General features: G+C 37.9%; 1 protein-coding gene across 4 annotated transcripts in view; it reads right to left on the bottom strand.

Annotated features, from left to right (window-relative positions):
• Positions 1 to 21321, bottom strand: part of Cdk13 (cyclin dependent kinase 13) — a 112728-nt gene that overhangs the window by 66058 nt on the left and 25349 nt on the right. For 2 of the 4 annotated variants that reach the window (XM_008836271.2, XM_008836269.3), the window contains exon 2: positions 5710 to 6369. In XM_008836271.2, coding sequence (XP_008834493.1) covers positions 5710 to 6369 — 660 coding nt within the window. Of the gene's footprint in view, positions 1 to 5709; positions 6373 to 21321 lie in introns of all 4 variants that reach the window. The other 2 variants (XM_029564977.1, XM_029564978.1) reach the window with 1 other exon arrangement.

Here is a 21321-nt window from a genome sequence, read left to right as displayed (position 1 = left end):
ACCCCTGGAAATGGAGTTAAGGATGGTTGTTGGCCGCTACATGGATGCTGAGAATTGAACCTGGGTCCTTGCAAGAGCAGCCAGTGCTCTAAACTGCTGAGCCATCTCTCCAGACCCGCAAAAGCATTCTTAAATCAGAAAATTTACATATTCAGATCCCAGACTTTAAAAGAAGAAAAAAAAAAAAGCAAAAGCTACATAACACTGGGCCCAAATTCCTATATGGTAGGGCCAGGGCTGAGCGTGTAGCTCAGTGGTAAAATGTTTGGTTCATATGCACAAGGTCTTGAGTTTAAACACCAAAACCAGGAAACAAAAAAGAAAAAAAAGCAAACCGCTCCTCTTCACTTTCATATTGCCCATCTGCCCCTTTAATAGAAATTGGAGTAAAAACTGATATACCAGGTCTCTAAAGACATTAAAGCACTATGGTCCTGGCAAAGAAATGAAACATATCAACAGAGAATAAATGAATGGAAACACAGATGTTCTTGAGAATTTTATATGTGGCACTTCAAATTAGTGAAATTTCATAAACAGTACTATTAACAACATTGTTCGAGGGACAAGGGGTCAGATCTGCTCTTCCTTCTTCACAAAACAACCAAAAAATTTTTCTGTGAGAAAATCTTCAGTTAACCTTTTTAAATTTTATAAGCCTAGATTATAAAGGGGAAAAAGTCTGACTATAAAAATGGAATATATCAATAACAAGTAAAAAAAAATGTCAAAGAAGACGACTCTGAGATGCACAGATCAAGACTCAATGTAAGAAAATCCTAGAATCAGCCGGGCGTGGTGGCGCACACCTTTAATCCCAGCACTTGGGAGGGGGAGGCAGGTGGATCTTTGTGAGTTCAAGGCCAGCCTGGTCTACATAGTGCGTTCTAGGACAGCTGGGGCTACAAGGAGACCCTGTCTCAAAAAAAAAAATAAAATAAAATAAAGAAAGAAAATCCTAGAATCAATTAAAAAAAAAGAAGCAAACGCAAGGAAGAGAATATGATAGAAAAAAATAATTAAGTTTATCTCCGTAACAATCAGAAAAATGTGAATTCAATAATAATGTATTTTAAAGACTGTCAAAAATTCAAACTAATAGAATCTAGTACTGTTAAAATAATTTCATATATCTGAGCACCTAAACTGGCACAGTCTTAGTAAAATATAATTTGGTGGTCTCAAGTTTTGAATGCATATAATTTGACATGTATCTATCTTACAAAGTTTGACATCTATAAATATTAAGGATGTTGACAGCAAAAATTTATAAATCTAAGTATCAATAGTAGAAAGCATGATGCATCCCATTTTATAGGTAAGAATGTTGAACCTATCTATAAATATTAATATAGGAAGGGGTCTTTAATGCATAAAGCTAGTTAAGGAATATTATGCATGATATGATCCTAAATATTTTTTAAAAGAAAACATGCTGATGAAAACACAATAGTAACAGTCTATGTTACTGGAAGAAAGTCTATGTTTTGGAAGAGAGACTAGAGTTCTGGGAGACTCAGTGAGTCTAAGAGTCTGTGGCTAGAAATCAAGGAAGTAACACAGGACAAATGAGGTCATGTGAAAAGGAGAAAAGAATCAGCCTAAGGAGTGTCTACTAATCCAGCTTCAACCCTATGACTCTGCAGTAACAGTACTTATGATTAAACATCAGACTGGCCTTATTTTGAGATTAACTGTGATATTTAAGGGTAAGACGGCATGATGGCAACCACTTATTTTCCAACAGTACGGCTAAAATGTACACACAGACACACACACAGACACACCTTCCCTACTTAGGGAAATTATGAGCTCAGAGCAAAATGTTAATACTTGCTGGCTTTAGATGGAGGTTATACAAATGTTAGTATTATTTTTTCAATTTTTCTGAATGCCTGAATACTTAAAAATAACAACTACTGGGGCTGGAGAGATGGCTCAACAGTTAAGAATACTGGTTGTTCTTGCAGAAGACCCGGGTTCAAATCCCAGCACCCACATGGCAGCTAACAAATGTCCATAACCCCAGTCCCAGGGATCAGTCTCTTCTGACCTCCCTCCACAGGCACTGCATGACACGGGTGCACTTACCTACATGCAGGCAATACATGCATACACATAAAATAAAAATAATAAAATTTTTTAAAAAGGTTTTTTTAAAAAAAAAAAAAAGTAACAACTACTAGAGTAAAGATTTGCAAAATCAGGAAGTCACAAAAAACATACAACCATTTACAGATTTCTTTGGGGATGTAACAGTAAGTTAACTAGGAATGGTAGTGTGCTTCAATAAGCATATCTCCTTAAGATGCATTGAACAAAGCTCTGGGTGTGGTGGCACATGCCTTTGATTCCAGCACTTGGGAGATCCAGATGGGCAGTCTCAGAGATCAAGGCCAACCTGGTCTACATAGTGAGCTCCAGGGCAGCTGGGACTAAAGGGAGATCCAGTCTCAAAAGGTCCTCACCCCACCACCACCACCAAAAGAAAAAGATATGGTTAACAAAATTGTGTAGACCATTATTCTTCTTTAAAACGGCCTTAAAACTGACAGTGAATAATAATTTTTTTAAATGCTTTCCATATTCTAGTTTCCAAAAGTATATCATAACATGAAAGATTCTCTCCATCAGAAGGAGTAATTTACAGACCATTTCAACTACTGCCTGTTTATCACAAAATAGCAACAACCAAATATAATTTACTAAAAAGAAATTATCATGTTCACTACTTTACCTTTTGTATAAAGGGGGGCAGGATGTGGAGGGTGTTTCACTCCTCCATGACAAAGGGAAGGATATGCACAGTTCTTTGCTCATAAAAACTGACCCTTTCAAACAAAGCACTGCTGGGCGTGCTGGTGCATGCCTTTAATCCCAGCACTTTGGGAGGCAGAGGCCAGCAGATCTCTGTGAGGTCAAGGCCAGCCTGGTCTACCTAGTGAGTTCCAGGCCAGCCCCCACTACAGGGAGACCCTGTCTCAAAAACAAAAACAAAAACAACAAACAAAGCACTAGGTCTATTATATTGTTTAACACTGTATAACAATGTTTAGTCATTTTTACATTTTTAAAATAAAAACATCATTAATCTAAAGTAATTAATATTCCTTATAGTCCTGATTTATACTAAAGCTAATATTCATATCTGAGATGCACGGCACTTTGAAAAATTCTGTTCATCAACTTATTGAATTCTTATAACTAATCTGTGAGTTTACAAGATAAATACTCTCACTCTAGATATAACCAAATGGAATAAGGCAAAGAAAATTGAAATCATAAGATCATTAAGAAATCATAAGATTATCAACAGTTATGAATGCCTTAAAATCGAAACCTATTGTTCACTAAAAAATTTCATTGTACTTCTAACAAACCTACAAAAACTATAAACTATCTCCTGCTACACCCATATCTCTTCAACATCCATTTATTTCTGAAAGTATTCACTTCTAAACATTTTTCTTTTTCTCGGTACATTTTTATTAAATCACCTAGAACTTCTTGGAAAATATCATCTCTTCACATACTTAAAACCTTGTACTTACATCATACCCACTGAAATAAAGAAATTTAATGAGCACACAGGTACGTTAGTAGTACTCTCTAATCTTAAGCAAATTTCATATATCCATAAAATATAAAAACATTCAAAGAAAGAAAAAAGACACAATAAAAGGCAAAAAGCAGGAGTCAGTATGGGCAGCCACCTCAAAAACAGATATAAAAAGAAAAGCAACATTACCCATTAACATGGGTAAACCAAGTTATTCAAAATATCTCAAGGGACATGTACTCCTAAAACATAAATGAAGAATAAAGTACTACACCAGGAATTTCATTGTAAACATGAATTTTCAGTACTCCTTTCAGCACACAAGCCTCTATGTACTGCAGAGCACATTCCAGAACTAATCAAAATTCACCAACCACTACTGTTAGGGACTTTCAGTTTTCCTAGAAACCAATGAACCCCACAAACACCACAGATAAGGACTGTTAGATAACATCTGGTTAAAATAAATGAGAACTTTCAGTGTTTTGAGTGTAGAAAAAAAGACATTTCACAGGACATGAAACAGAAACATGATTTAGCATTTAAAGGTTTTAAACCATAAAATTTTCATGCTAGTCAAAGTGGGTACCTGAAAAACATGCCCACATGATATAAAAATACCATAAAATATAAAAATTCATATAAAAATTCAGTATTTTCAAACGCTGTAACAAAAACACAAGGAAACTGCCCACATGATTGCTTTGTAATAGAAAGAAAACCAGCTTAATCTCTACAAAAATATAAATAACCAAGTGTGATAGTATTCTATAATAATCACAACACCCGGCAAGAAGATCAGGAATTCAAGGTGATCCTTGGACAAATAGTTGGAAGCCAGCCTGGATCACATGAGACCTTGCTTCAAAAATGCATAATACATACATGTATAATGGTTAAATGGCATGATAAAGATGAATCACAGAGTAGCACAATTCTTCTACCCTATGATGTATGTACAGGAAGCATTCTAAGCTGGATTTATTTTACAATAAATTTTGGTCATCTTCTTAAGAATAAAATGTTTCAAAATAAAAATAAAGCTGGGCATAATGATGTACATCTATAGTTCTAGCACCCCAGAGGCTGATATAGGAAGAATGCCATTAAGTTTAAGGCCAGCTTGAGTTACAAGATGAGTCCTTGTCTCACAAAAGAAACAAACCATCAAAAATAAACTTAAAAAATAAGTTATGTCCTCAATATCATCTGTCTGATAAATTATTTTGTCTGTTTGTGTAGAGGTCAAATGACAACCCTCAGGAGCCATTAGGTCAGGGGACAACTCTCAGGAGTTGGCTCTCTCCTGCCATCTGGGATTCCAGGATCAAACGCAGGTCATCAGGCCTACATGCAAATATCTGCTCAGCCACCTCACTGGCCCATATCACCAATAATCTCAAAAGAAAAGTTTGAACATGGTAAATGAAAACAATCATTTTACGACTTTTTGTGACATTATATGAATCATCCTTATCTTCAAGGCAAACTTAAGTAATTTAAAGATCAACTAAATTAAAAAGTAATAGGTTCATAAAGTACTGAAGTGATAAATTCTTATGGTCACTAAAAAAATCCTTGAAATAACAAACCCACTTAGGAGGAATCTAACCCCCAGGGCAATGCTCATTAATCGTTAAGGAAAAAGCAGACAACACTGGTATTCAAATAACCAATTCACGTTACAATATACATGAGATCCCAAAGCTATGCAAAATATTTTGCTAAAGTTCTCAGCATAAAGTAAATTTTATAAGCAATGTCTTTCATTTTTTAAAAATGTTTTATTTATTATTTTTATTTTATGTGTATGTGTGTATTGCCTGTGTGTAGGTAAGTACACCCCTGTCATGCAAGCCCACAGAGGACAGAAGAGACTGTCAGATCCCCTGGTACTGGAGTTACGGACAGTTGTTAGCTGCCATGTGGATGCTGGGATTCGAACCTGGGTCTTCTGCAAGAACAGCCAGTGTTCTTAACCACTGAGCCTTTCATTTTTAAAATGTGCATAATATAGAAAATTAAGTTATTTAAGGGACTAACAGTGACTTTGGGGAGGGAATAAGCTAGAAAAGGTCAAATCATTTCTCAGTTCAAACTTCCATTTTTTCTTTAAATAGCTGACAAATTCCAATTTTGTTTACACTTACCTATCAGCATCTTTATCTTCAGGCAGCATGGGAGGCAAAGGTAATGGTGGTAATGTAGAGGTCACTAAAGCCACATGTTGCTCCTTCTCCTTGGCTCCTATACTTGGTGTAAGTGGTTTGGTTTTCTCTTTAGTAGATACTGGTTCTTCCTTTGTAGCAGCAGATTTACTCTCTTTCCCAACTACAACTGTTTTCTTGGTGGCTTTATCAACAATCAAATTATTTTCTACCTTTGTTACTTGAAGAGGTGGCTTTGCTTTTACTTTGTCATTTTTTAAAGTTCCACCACTTGAGGGAGAAGGTGCAAGCTCAGTTTTAAGTCTCTTCACATCCTTCACATGGTTGGTTTGTGATGCACTGGCACCAGTTTCTGTATTCGCCTTGGTAGGTGTAGAAGCATTTGAGGCTTTGGCAGCTTTGGCAGCTGTGTCTGCAGCCTTTGCTGCCTCTGCAGCCTTCGCAGCCTCTGCAGCCCTTGCTGCCTCTGCAGCTCTAGCCTTTTTATTCTTGTTCAATTCAGCTGCCAGGCTACTCTTCAGAGTTAGTGTGCTAGGAGAAATGCTAGAATGCCGACTTCTGGATCTAGACAATCTGTGCCTGCTACGTGATCTTGAATGCCTAGATGAATATGGGCTTCTGCTTCGGGATTTGGCAGACCGTCTGCTGAAAATAATTAAGATTTAGTCAGTAATCAGACTGGACTTTATAGAGTGCTAACTTCTATCTCTGAAATGAAGGTAATTTACTTAATTTCAAAATCATAATATACCTTTTTTTGACAGCAAAGAGCTTTAAAGTAAAATATCAGGTGGCGAGATTTCTTGAAAAGAGATTCTTATTTTTCTCAGGCCTACAAAAGCCCAAAGGTAAGACTAGATAAACATACTCCTCAGTAAGAAGAAACACTGCAGCAACTGGAGAGAAGTAAGGCAGCACTGAGAAGTATGCAGTCAGAACACACAAAGGAAAAGAAGCAGGTAATGACTTTGGCACCCTCCCTCTCTCTGGCAGAAACTGGGCCCCTTCACCACCATGGCTCCTGCCAGGCACCAGCTTCTCAATAGCATGTATATTTCTTGTCACTTCAGAGTTCCCTATTACTACTGAAATGTACTCCTAAGTGCCTTTAACCTATCCCACCTCTGCAATCCAGTCATTGACCCATATGAACTGGATTCCATTTCTTTCTGGAGCCTTAACTAGCTATGCTCATATGCCAGGGCTTAAACTCCAAGTTGTTCTAAGGCAGGCAGGTTAGCACAATTTAGCGTGTTACCAAAAAAGGCAGTTCTTACTAGACTTTGGTAGAAAGGATGATTCTAAGGTAAGTAGGTTAACACAATGAACTGCCAAGAAGACAGTTCTTGCTGAAATTGTATAGAAATGATAGAAAGTAAATGAAACAAAGAATTCCTAGGAACCCACAGTGAAAATTGGCAGAGGGAAGAATAGGACATTTCTGTGTATGACTGGTATTGATATTATGTAGAGAGACAGGTTTAGGAACATTCCACAATTCTGAAATACAGACAAAATTACTAGTTAAGGATAAACTGAAATGCAAATTCAGCTTCTCTCTTATTCTTTCGAAAAGAATAGGTACTACAGCCAAACCTAGTGTTCAGCAGTGAACTATCATGTCACACAAATCCCATACAGTGTATATGATTAATGTTAAACTAATAAGAACATTAGTTTTGAAAACACTCTAATCTAAAACTTTAAATAGTCATGTATATCAATCATTAAAATCACCAATAAGTAACAAAGTTTAGCTGAATGTTAGTGATAAAATGGTTATAAAGTAACTCTATAACTTTAGACAGGAAACAAGTGTAATAATATCAAACACTTGGCTCCATTTTCATTTCCTAGCCCTTCAGGCTGCTAAAATCCAAGGGAAAAGAAATCAGATATAAGTTACATTTCTACCCCTTGATCAGACATTGTTGAGCAGTCAGAGAAAGCATGGAGGTGGTATCTCAGCACAGTAATAGTAGCAAGTTTTCAACAATGTACTTTCCTACACTGGCAACTCTGGTTACGGGTTTAACACAAAAATTATACATAATAAATTTTCAAACACTGTACTGCTGCTAATAAACTCCAATGCTACTTGCAGGGACATACCCACACATAGGAACACACATAACATTTTTTAAAAGGCATCATTTAAAAAGCAAAGAGATTATCCAGTGCTTGTAAGACGTCTTCTTAAATACACACAACTCGAGCAGAATCAGGACTGCAATGCAACTGGCTAGTACTCACTGTTAATTAGGATAGCTAATTGTCCTTTAGAGAGAGAGCATAGTGTCCTATTCATTCAACTGTATCACAGAGACTCTACAAAAATCCAGCTCTCCTGAAAATTGTGCTTGGCGAATAGATGCGAATTCTGGCAGTTTTGACCCTGTGCTACCATGACTGCTGTGAAGGGCCCTCTTCTCTACATCTCTCACCAGATTCCAACAGCACTGAATTTTCTTGCTATTTCAGGGTTCCCTGTGACTGGTGACAAAACATCCTTTGTAAGGCTCCCAATCTGCATCACCTCTTCAGTCTCCTCAGCCACCTAAATTAAGATTCCATTTCTTTCTAGAACCTTGACTGATTTAGCTTTAATGCCAAGTCTTAAACTATGAAATCTAAATTTTTAGCTTCTTCATTTTTTTATTGTAATATCCAATCCATCATAAAATACTACACAATACTGTTCACCAACATAATCTCCTAGGATGACAGAAACACAGTAGCATAATGTCCAATACAGTATCCACTAGCCTTGACATTTTTCTATCTTGCTTACTTTTCATTCTCATAGCACTAGCATAGCTACATTCATTTTTAAAAGTTTATTAAGTCCTCAGAAGAGGTATGAGAATGGTTACTAAACCAAAAAGCACCATAAAAGTGGTAGTATTAGTTTTTTCAAAAACGTGTCTTTCCAGCAGATGGCCTGAGAGTGCCTGGATCCAGCTTCCATGCCTGTCCATGGTGGGGAGCTTCCCCAAGTCCATGCCCTACCCAACCCCCTAACTAGGATTAGATGAGGCGCCTTCCATGTCCCCAGGGGTAGTCCTCTCTGCCCTACAGTAGGAGCTGAGATCTTAACAGATTGCCTCAGAGTGCCAAAATCATGGTATCTCCTGAGTGAACTTCCCAAATTGTGTTGTGAGTACCAGCTACTCCGGGCCCAAACATTAGAAGGAACCCTGAATTTACCTGACTGGGGCCTAACTTGGGCCTCTGTGGGAGCTCCTGAGTAGCTGATATGAAGCCATCGGTTACCTCCAAAATAAAATCTGAGAGAACCTGAAACCTAGACCAACCAGCTTTACATACCCAGTAAGAAAACAACCAAGGCACACCAATAATAGAAATAGAAGTAAACTTCAACTCAACAGAAGGCTTGAGTTTCATACGAGAATCACAAACAAAAGAAATCTACATACCAAGATCACAAGGGAAAAAATAATACAGAAAACCAAACCAGCATGTTTCCACCAAACTCCACCAGCCCTGTAGATGAGTTCTACAAGAACCCCCGACTAGAGATAACCAAGGACACAGAATTTAAAAGAACAATCATAAACATGATCAAGGAATTCAACGAATTTAAAGAACACTCAAGCACATCAACTAAATAAGATAAGGATAAACTTCTGACTGAATTCACAAGAGATAGAAATATTGAAGAAAACTCAGGCTGGAATGAAGTGAAAAACTCAATAAGCCAATCTGAAACAACAGGAGAAAGCCTTGCCACTAGAATGAATGAAATGGAAAACAGAACATCAGCACTGGAGGATAAAGTTGAAGAATTGGACCACTCAAGCAAAGATTATGAAAAATTTTTTTAAATACAGAAATGGAATATGCAGGAAATGTGGGACACCATGGAAAGACCAAATCTACATACACATCATAGGCATCTAGAAGGAGAAGAATTTCAGGTTAATGGTATTTTGCAAGATCTTAAACAGGATTGCAGAAAAGAATTTCCCAAAATTAAGGAAAGACATTCCCATACAATTACAAGAAGCACATAGACCACCAAATAGAATCAAAAAAGAAACTCACCATGGTATCATAGAAAACACTAAATGTACAGACCAAAGAGAGAATATTGAAAGCTGCAAAAGAAAAACAAGTCACATATAAAGGAAAGCCCATCAGAATTAAGCTGACCTATCAATGCAAACTACAAAAGCCAGAAGAGCCTGGACCAAGGTAATTGCTTAATGACCACAGATGCCAACCCAGAATACTTTACCCAGCAAAAAATGTCTATTATAGTTGAAGGGCTAGAAAACCCACCCTTCAAAGACTACTTCAAGCAATACAAAGAACAGAGAAAGGAACAACTGTAACCCAGGGGCAACAGTAAGAAGCTAAATGAAAGTATAATTGTGGAAACACAAAATTAGACAAAGAATGCAAGCAGTAATCAAAATGATGACAACCAACATACATCTTTCAATTATAACTTTAAATATCGATGGACAGAACTCCCCAGTCCAAAGACACAAACCAAATGAATGGATTAAGAAATAAAATCTATCTTTTTGTTGTCTGCAAGAAACCCATCTCACCTTCAAGGACAGGTACTACCTTAAATCAAAGAATGCAAAAGAAGTTTTCAAGCAAGTGTCACTAAGAAACAAGCAGGGGTTGCAATTCTAATACCTGACAAAATAGACTTCAAACTAAAACTAATCAGAAGAGATAAAGTGAGCCACTTCATTCTGATCAAAGGGAAGATTGCCCAAGATACTACAATCCTGAACATATATGCACCCAAATTCATAAAAACAACACTGCAGGACTTTAAAACACAGATTAACCCCAACTCAGTAATAGTAGGGGACTTCAATAGTGGGGACTACCCCACTGTCCCCATTAGACTGGTCAACCGGACAAAGAATAAACAGACATCTGAATTAACTGATACCATAAATCAAATGGCCCTAACAGACATCTTCTGAATATTCCACCAAAGCACCAACGAACACACTTTCTATTCCGCACCCCATGAAACTTTCTCAAAAATGGATCACATACTGGGGCACAGAACAAACCTCAACAAATACAAAAAAAATGAAATAATTTCATGAATTCTATCAGACCACAATGCAATAAAGCTTAAAATCAACTTGGGGCGGGGGGGGGGGGTACTGGAGAGGTGGCTCAGCGGTTAAGAACACTGGCTGTTCTTGCAGAAGACCCAGGTTCAAATCCCAGCACCCACATGGCCGCTAACAACTATCCATAACTCCAGTTCCAGCCTCTTCTGTCCTCCATGAGCATTGCACAACATCGGTGCACTTACCTACATGCAGGCAATACACACATAACACATAAAATAAAAATAATAAAATATATTTTTTTTTTAAAAAAAAATCAACTCCGGAGGGAGCCCTAGTAACTACACAAACTCATGGAAATTAAACGACACACTCCTGAAAGATGAGTGGGTCAAAGGAGAAATTAAGAAAAAAATAAAAATATTCCTGGAATTCAATGAAAAGGACAATACAACCCAACACAACCTCTGGGACACTTTAAAAGCAGTCCTAAGAGGAAAGTTTATACCTCTAAGTACTACATTAAAAATTAGAGCCGGGCGTGGTGGCGCATGCCTGTAGTCCCAGCACTTGAGAGGCAGAGGCAGGCGGATCTCTGTGAGTTACAAGGAAAACAATAAAAGGAATCAATGAATCTAAGAGCTGGTTCTTTGAAAAGCTAAACAAGACAGACAGATCCTTAGCCCAGTTAACCAAAAGAAAGAGCAAATCCAAACCAACAAAATCAGAGATGAAAGGGGAAACATCACGACAGACACCCAAAAGATCCAGACCACTGTAAGAGAATACTTTAAAAATCTATGCACTATTAAATTTGAAAACCTAAAAGAAATGGATGGATACCTAAAATCATGGAAACTACCAAAGCTAAACCAAGAGGAGATCAACAGTTCAAGCAGACCCATAACATAGAAGGAAATTGAAAGTAATACAAAGCCTCCCAACTAAAAAAAGCCCAGGCCCAGATGGATTTACAGCAGAATTCTATCAGACATTTAAAGAAGACCTCCAACCAATACTCTAATACCAAAACCAGGTAAAGACATAACCAAAACAGAAAACTATAGACCTGTATCCTTAATGAAGATAGATGCAAAAATTCTCAACAAAATACTTGCAAACCACATACAGATGTGTGTCAAAAAGATGATTCAACATAATCAAGTAGGCCTTATTCTAGAGATGCAAGGATGGTTTAATATAGGCAAGTCAATAAATGTCATCAATTATATAAATGGACTCAAAGACAAAAAACACATTGTCATCTCAATAGATGCAGAAAAGGCTTTTGACAAAATTCAGCATGCATTCATGATAAAAATTCTAAAGGGAACTGAACTAGAGGGAACATACCTCAACATAATTAAAGCTATATACAACAAACCCACAGCCAACATCATTCTAAATGGGGGGCGGGGGGGAGGCAGACTGTCCATTAAAATTAGGAACCAGACAAGGATGTCCTCCAGCTCCACTCCTTTTCAATATAGTGCTTGAAACTCTTGCTGGAGCAATAAGACAGGAGAAGGAAATTAAAGGAGTACTAATTGGAAAAGAAGAGGTCAAATTATCCCTTTTTGCAGATGATACGATACTATACCTAAGAGATCCCAAAAATTCCACCAGAAAACTCCTAGAACTGATCAACAATTTTCAGTAAAGTGGCAGGTTACAAAATTAATCTACAAAAATCAGTAGCCTTTCTATATTAACAGTAACAAGCAACTGGAGAAAGAGTACAGAGAAACCCTCCCATTCACAATAGCCTCAATAAAAAAATAAAATATCTTGGAATAAACCTGACCAAAGACGTCAAAGATCACTACAACAAAATTTTAACATTTAAAGAGATTGAGGAAGACACCAGAAGATGGAAGGGCCTCCCATGCTCATGGATTGGAAGAATATTGTAAAAATGACCATCTTACCAAAAGCAATATATAGATTCAATGCAATCCCAGTCAAAATCCCCATGACATACTTCACAGAATTAGGAAAAAAATAAATCATTAAATTTATAGAGAAACACAAAAGATCCCAGATAGCCTGAGCACAAAGAGCAATGCTGGGGGGATTACTATACCAGCTCTCAAAGTACATTACAGTGCTATAGTCATAAAAACAGCATAGTACTGGCACAAAAACAGACACATAGATCAATGGAACATCACTGAAGACCCAAACCTGAGTACGTGCAATTTCAGCCACCTGATATTTGACAAAGGTGCCAAGAACACAAAATGGAGAAAAGACAGCATCTTCAACAAATGGTGCTGGAAAAACTGGATATCCACCTGTAGAAGAATGAAACTAGATCCTTTGCTATTGATTTATTTGTTTTTATTTTCTGAGACAGGTTGTCACTTATATAGCCCAGACTGGCCACAGACTTTCAGTTCTTCTGCATCAGCTTCCTGAGTGCTCAAATTATAGATACGTGATACCATACCAGGCTTTGGTTGTCCACTACAATTTCCCTACAAGGGATGGGGGTATTCTCTAAAATATTTAAAAGCACACAAGAAGGAGGATCTGAAAGGATGTTTCAGCATTAGAAGTGTACCAGGGGATGTCACACTGATCTTACACCTTCTTCTGGTCTTCATGAACACCAGACAAGCACATGGTACATATACAAACATGCAGGCAAAACACTCATATGTATAAAAATAAGCAAATAAAATAGTTTTTTAAAGACCCTTTAAAAGTATTTTTAAAAAAAAAACACATAAGAAAAAATAAATGCCATGTATGCATACCTACAATGCCATCACTGGGGAGGGAGAGGCAGAAGGATTTCAGTTCAAGGACAGCTGGACTACAAAGCAAGTTCAAGCCTAGCCTGATCTACAAACTATGAGACTGTATCTCAAAAACACCCTAAATAAATAAAATAAAGCGGGGAGAGAGAGCTGGTAAGACGGGTCAAGTTAGTAAATATCTTTAGATTGTGTTGTTTTTTAAATTGCTAGCTGAGTTGCTGACTTTCATTTTTTTAAAAATCATAAGATGATATCTGACTTCAGATTAAGACAAAATTTCCAAAAATTTTTAAAATGTCCCTAAACATAACTCTGCTATTTTGCACTATGTATTTATACAAAGCAGAACTCTCGGCACTGACCACTATAAAACCCAAACATCAGTCAATTCTGAAAAACACTGAAGATGCTCTCACAGTATCAAATATTCAATAAACATTTAATTATTTATGTAAAAGTAAACAAGTATATTCACCTTAGTATGAAAGTTTGGTTTTTGTCTAGCAGAAATGTATGCATACCAAGGAACTGTTACAAAATAAAGATGTTATTATCCATATTTGATTTGTACACCTATCTTGTATACTTCTATATCTGTGACAATATAAAAATTTCTCAGGTGAAAGGGAGAGCAAAAGAAGAAGAAAGTTAAGAAGCCCTGGCTTAAACAATCACTGAAAGGCTGTGGATGTGTTCCCCGTCCTCCGTGTTTTGGGAACTGAGCCTATGCAGCTTCTCTCTTAAGGTTCATCTTCCCCTCATATCCAGTTGTTCTTCAAGCCCTGCCAACTCTTAAGTTTCCAGTTTTCCAGAGTCTTTAACCTAACAGGTACTATTCTACATTAGAGGTCTACATCATTTCTTAAGTGGATCAGGCTCCTACCTCAAGGACCACTCTCCATACTACCACCTGAATCATCTTCCAATTACCCTCTACTTGTCCAACCATTCCAAAATACACCAAATGCCAGGCCTACAATGTTTTCCTCATCTTCCCCCTTGTTACAGTCTTTATCTGCCACACAGAGAAACTTGAACTCTCAGCACAATGTCTACTATAAAAACCTTCCGTAACTGGGACTGGGTATGTAGCTCAGTTGGTAGAGTACCTACCCAACATGCAGGAAGCACTGAGCTCAATCACCAGCACAACATAAACTTCATATCTCAGTGCACAACCATAATCCCAGCACTCAAAAAGCAGAAGCAGAAAGACCACAAGTTCAAGGTCATAGTTGATTACACAGGGAGTTGTAGGGCTAGCCTGGGATATATGAGACGTTGTCTTTAAAAACAACCCACCCACACCTCCCCTTCATGATGAAAGAGCTAGAGATAGTCCCTGTCCTATGATCCTACCATTCTGTAGGATCTCATTAGAATAAAACACAATTAACTTTCTTGCCCAACTATACACTGAGATCATTATGTTGTCAAAGTTTTGATTTCTAGCACAAGCCTGTAACTGCAGATGCTCAGTAAGTATTTATACAGTAAGAAAGCTGCTTCTGTCAGGGTGTTTTATCACAGAAATAGAAACAAAGCTGATGCACCTAACAAGTATAAGATTTGACCAATGCCATATTTTAACTGCCACAAATCTGCCTGGGGAGAACATCCTATCCATTTTCCAAGGCTGGCACAAGAATCTTGCCTTCTATAAAGCCTTACCACCAACTCTAAGCAAGAAAAGAAACAGTACTTCATCATCAACCTTATCTTTTTATTTTAGATATTAACCACAATGTACCTCTCCTTAAAGGAACATAATCCAAATCAACTTTATTTTTGTATCGTAACTCCACAGCTTATAGCTTAATATCACAGTCAGTAGTTCTTTTAAAATTTATGTGTATGAGTGTTTTGCAAGCATATTTATAAGTGCACTTGCATGCAAACATACAGAGGCCAGGGAAGGTGTTGGATCCTCTAGAACTGGAGTAACAAATGGTTGTCAGCCTCCATGTAGGGGTTAGAAACTAGGTCCTCTGGAAGAGCAGCCAACGCTCTTAACCATTGAGCCATCTCTCCAGCCCCAGTTCTTTATTGAATATGCCACAATAAACATCACAGTCTATGAAACACATCTGTAGACATTTTTCATCTGACTTGCTCTTCCCAGCAACCAAGATACAGAGGAGGCAGGTGGGGGAAACAGAGAGCTTATGAAACTTATCACAGGTCAAAAACTACTTTAAAGGTAGAGTCAATACAGTCTAGCCAAGTTGTCCAATTGAAAGCCTGGCACTTATTAGTACCACACTACTCTTTCACGTCTATTTACTTAGTTCTTACCTATCTTTCAGAAGTTAAAGGTTGATCTCTGTGATCTGCCCATTTGCTGAAATCAGAACACTTGTCACATACCACCTTGTATTTTATATATTTGTCCTTTAAAAGTAGTAAATGGGTTTTGCCATACCTTGAACGAGACTTTGAGTCATACAGAAGCCAGAATAAAAATAATGTATTTTTACTGCAACGCACAAGACCTAAATTGCCTTCCATCTTTATTACATTTTCATTCACACAAAGTTTTTCAAATACACTGGTTTCTTTCTCTTTTTTTTTTTTTCAAAAAGCTAAATTTTTTTCTGACATTGTGCCTCAATACATAGTTCTCATTCCCTTGCTATTTTAAATAATCTCATGATTGACTCTTTCTAGTCATTCTAACAAACGTGAATGTGCCTATCATTCACAATGAAACATGTCAAACAATTTCATCAGGCATAATGTGTGAGGAAAGCAATGTGGTACGGCTTCTTCCTGTCCTACCCATAGGATAATGGACAATCATCTAAGGCACTCCACAATCTTTTCTTGTAAGGCCAAAACCTAGACTTTGAAGAATATAGTCATTTAAAATAAACGTTAAATGGAAAAATCTGTAGCTAGATATTCTGTTTTAAGGATAACTAAATGCTTCCCATCCACTATTAGAAACACGAGGAGGAAATCCATTCTTGACACTTTAATATATTTGAGATGCTATTTACTACAATTAGGAAAGAAAAAAAAATCCAGAAGTAAGCTAGCTATCTCTATTTTGTAGCATAATCTTATTTATAGAAAAATTCTAAAGGGCTGGAGAGATGGTTCAGTGGTTAAAAGCACTGACTGCTCTTACAGAGGAGAGGACCCACATTTGGTTCCTGGTGCCTACACAGTGGCTAACAATCATTGGTAATGCCAGTTCCAGGGAATCTGATGCCCCCTTCTGTCCTCCACAGACATTACATCACATGGGTGCACTTACATTCACATGGAGGCAATACACTCATAAACATAAAATAAAAATATATGAATCAAAAAAATATTTTTAATTCTATTAAGAATTCACTAAAAACAAACCCAGTGTGGTGGGGCACACCTTTAATCCTAGCACTCAGGAGGTAGAAGCAGGCAAACCTCTGTAAGATCAAGGTGAACCTCATCTACATAGCAACTTCTAGGCTAATTGAGGCTACAGGGACACCCTGTCTCAAAAAACAGCAGCAGCAGCAACAGGAAAGAATTCACTAAAAATACAGAAACTGGTAAATGAGTGAACAAGATTGCATATTCCATATTCAATATTAGTTCTATACACTTTAGCAATGAATAGTCAAAACAAGGTAAGAGAAAATTCCCATTACAAAACCCTTAAATCTGAGTGAGGTAATACACACATCTGTAATGCCAGTAGTCAGGACAATGAGGCAGGAGGTTACGTATCACATTCAAGGCCAGTCTCCGACTACAAAACAAGACCTTATCTAAAACCTACCCCCTACAAAATCCTTAAAAAGAAATTAATATCCTAGAATTTAACAAAAACGTACAGGCTCATACACTGAAGACACAAAACACATTGAAAGAAGCCAGGAAAAAATGTAAACATAAAGACATCCTCGTCTAATACATGAGTTATCAGATGAATTACAATTGCAAAAATGGCAATAACCCCCATGTTAATCTATACTGCACACTCAATATACTGTATCAAAAATCTCAGGTTCTTTTGTTGCTGTTGAAGACTCATGTTGAAACACAAGGAATCTCAAACAGTCAAAACAATCATTAAGGAGACTAGAGATATGGCTCAGTGTTTAGGTGAGCCTGTCAAAAAGCCATGAGAATCCCAGCACCCAAGTAACAGGATGAGCATGGTCTCCTGCATGTCTTTAACCCCAGCATTTTAAGGAGGCAAAGACAGGAAGATTGCTGGGACTTACTGGCTGCCAGTCTAGCAGAGAAAGCCAAAGCTGCAGGTTCAGGGAGACAACCTGCCTCAAAGGAATAAGGTAGAGAATGATGGGAGGATAACAAGAGAGGCCCTCCCCTAGCCTCCATGTCATGTACACATGTATATGCAACAAACACAGAGAAAAATAAATAAGCAATCCTCTAAAAAGAAAACAAACAAACAAACAAAAAAGAAACACTAAGAAGGATACCCAAAACGGTGAGCAACACTCAGGAACAGTTGGCCAGAGTTTCCAGGGGATAATCTGGGGAAAGCTGAAAGCAGATGTTAGAAAAGCAACAAACACTCTTAAAACATCTGGGGGTGAGAGACAGGAAAAATCCTCTCCCCTTGGCACAGGATGAACATTAGGATAATGGACAGAGCTCAAGCAAGACATCCTGTCAGAAAGACCTCTGCTTCTGTAGAGACTCAGCAGTTGAGACTCTCTGAGAACTACATTCTCAGGAAATTCAGAGTAACTGGTACACTGAAACATGACAAGCAAAATACTGCAAGACTATGGAAAATAAACTGAATCAGACCTGCACAGCACTGAGCAAGCTGAAACTTTAACTCAAAGCAGCATGTAGGATTATTGGCAAAAGCTGCAAAGGGGCAGTGTCAGTTCACATCCAGAGCCCAGAAGGATTTTTTTGTTGGGGGGGGGGGCATTTTTTATTGAATTTTTGTGTATTTCATACACAAAATCATCTTTATACCCCCTTCCCCACTCTCTTTTGGCACTCTCCCATAGCCTCCCGCTCCCACTGGAGTTCATACATTCTGTCATTTATATTAAGGCCTATCTCATGTAAAGTTAGTGTCCCCAGATGTTTTTCATTGCAAGTTCATCCACTGGGATCCAGGCAGCCTATCTAGAGTCCCTCCTTTTAAGAAGATCAGCCCTTCCTCACCCAGCAGCAATTACCTGCCAATAATTCTTCAACTAAGATTGGGGTCTGCTGGTCATTTCCACAGTTCTCTGCTGGGTTTTTGTCTGCTTAAGTTTGCATGGGTCTTGTGCATGCCAACATCATTGCTGTAGGTTTGCATGAGAAGGGTCCCAGGTGTGCATGTAGGACTGTTTGTTTCCCTGTGGTCATGCATCTCCTCCCTGGCTCTTTCAATCTTTCCATCAGAAGGAATTTTTTCATGAGAGAATATTTTGCTTCTGTAATAAATCCCAAAAGGTAAACCAGGCATGACAGTACACACCTTTAATCCCAGCACTTGGGAGTCAGAGGCAGGTGGATCTCTGTAAGTTCGAGGCCAGATTGGCCTACATAGTGAGTTCCAAGTAGCTGGGCCTACAGGGAGACCCTATCTCAAAAAGACCAAAAATAAAAACAAAAACAAAAAACAAATCCCAAGAGGTGTGACCAGATCTGAGATTCTGCCTATGAAGTACTGCCCACAGACCAGGACAGCAATGGTAATTCAATCATCCAAAGTCACAGAGGGGAGAACAGGATCACCTATCATAGAAGACCTCCCAGCAATAGGGAAGAGAGATTGCCAATAATCAGGCCAGTTTTCATATCATGTATCCTGACCCAGCTCTCTCTCCCTCCTGTCTGTTTAATGCCCACAAACTCCAACCTCTATTGTTTCTCCCTCCTTTAACTTTCCTTTTGGCATTTCCTCTCTCAAAAAACAGTCCAGCCTGGTGTGTAGGGTCTCTACACCTCAGCCTCCTGAGAGACAGGACTGTTCTGTTATCTTATAGCATATTACCTCTCTTCAGTACACCTTTAGCCAAACCTACTTTCTACTAGAGTTCCCCTTGTTATTATTGTTTGTTCCCCTCGTCTACTTTATTTTTATCATCCCAATACTAATTACTAACCTCACTGTGTTTTTTCCTTTCATTCAACTAATGTGTACAATAATATATTAGTACACAAAGTATTATCAGTATCACTTTTCTACATAAAGTGATTAGCAGTCAAGGGGTGACTATTGCATACTTAACTATTACTCTACTTCCATAGGGGGTGAACCCCTGGATAGTACACCCCTATGTACGATTACTGCTAAGAGTATTTTACTTATCAAAGAGGGTGGGTTTGATTAAGCCTGGTGCCCAGAACAGTCTAACAAAAGAAAATGTATTGATACCTCAACTCCACTACAACTTAGTCCTACCCAAACACTGTACACACCTCTAACTGAAAGGTAAACTTAAAAAGGAAAAAAGGGGGGGCTAGAGAGATGGCTCAGCAGTTAAGAGCACTAGCTGCTCTTACATAGGACCCATGTTCAATTCTCAGCTCATATACATAAAGTAAAAATAAAATATTTTTTAATTGGAGAAAGAAAAATATTCTATGATAAAATCAGGCTAAGAGAATTTATGAAAACCAAACCAGCCCTACAGAGGATTACTAGAAGGAATTCTGACTGAAGAGAATAAAACACATCTTGCAGTAGTTCAGCAAATGAAGATTAGGGAAAACTACAAAATAAAGTACAGGAATTAATACATACCTTTGAATAACAACTGAATATTAATGGTCTCAATTACCCATCAAAAGACACAAATTATCAGGGCTGGAAAAATGGCTCCGCGATTAAGAGCACCGATTGCTCTTGCAGAGGACGCAGGTTTGATTCCCAGCACCCACATGACGGCTAACAATGATCTGAAGTAACTCCAGTTCTAGGGGAATCTGATGCCCTCTTCTGACTTCCATGGGCACTGCATGACATAGGCAGGCAATACACGCATATACATAAAATACAAATAAAATATTTTTTAAAAGGCAAATTATCAAACTGGGTTAAAAACCAGGATCCCATCTATTTGATGCCTCCAAGAAACATACATTGCCATTAAAACTAGACGCCATCTTAGGATGAAACATTAGAAAAAGCCATTCCAAGCAAAGGAAACCAGGAAACAAGAAAGCAACACTATTCCCATAGCTAACAAAATAAAACTTCAAGCCAAAACTAGTCAGGAGAAATAAAAGTCACATCACACTGATTAAGGAGCAATCCATCAAGAGGACTTTATGATTCTAAACACAGACACAGAGTCACCCAATTTCCTAAAGCAAATACTTCTAGATATAAAGTCACAGATTAACACTAACAGTAAAAGTGAATGATTTCAATACCCAAGTCTCACCAATAGGTCATCCAGACAAAAAATAGAGAAGCTTTGCATATAAATGACATAACAGATCAAATGGACCTAACAGACATCTTGTAAGATATTCCCCATAAACACATGGCGGGGGGGAGATACCACATTCTTCTCACCAGCCTATGGAACTTTTTCTAAAACTGATCTTAGGCCATTGTTGGGGACCCCTGCTGTGAAGTAGAAGTCCCTTCACATCCGGACAGCTCACGCAGCTCGGATTCATGTGCTGAGACTCCTTTCAGCAGAGTACCTGGCATCCTTCCTGACTCCTTTTGAAGTGCCTGCCACAAATGCTCTAACATAAACATGGCCTCTGGCTTTAGGAATACCATGCTTTCCTGTGATTTTCAGGCAGACAGCAGTCTGGCAGAAACCCACTTCCAT

This window comes from Nannospalax galili, unplaced genomic scaffold (assembly GCF_000622305.1).
Source record: "Nannospalax galili isolate Female #2095 unplaced genomic scaffold, S.galili_v1.0 scaffold54, whole genome shotgun sequence".
In the NCBI taxonomy this organism is placed as follows: Eukaryota; Metazoa; Chordata; class Mammalia; order Rodentia; family Spalacidae; genus Nannospalax; species Nannospalax galili.
The sequence above is the reverse complement of the archived record's forward strand: the minus strand, read 5'-3'. Positions and strand labels throughout refer to the sequence as shown.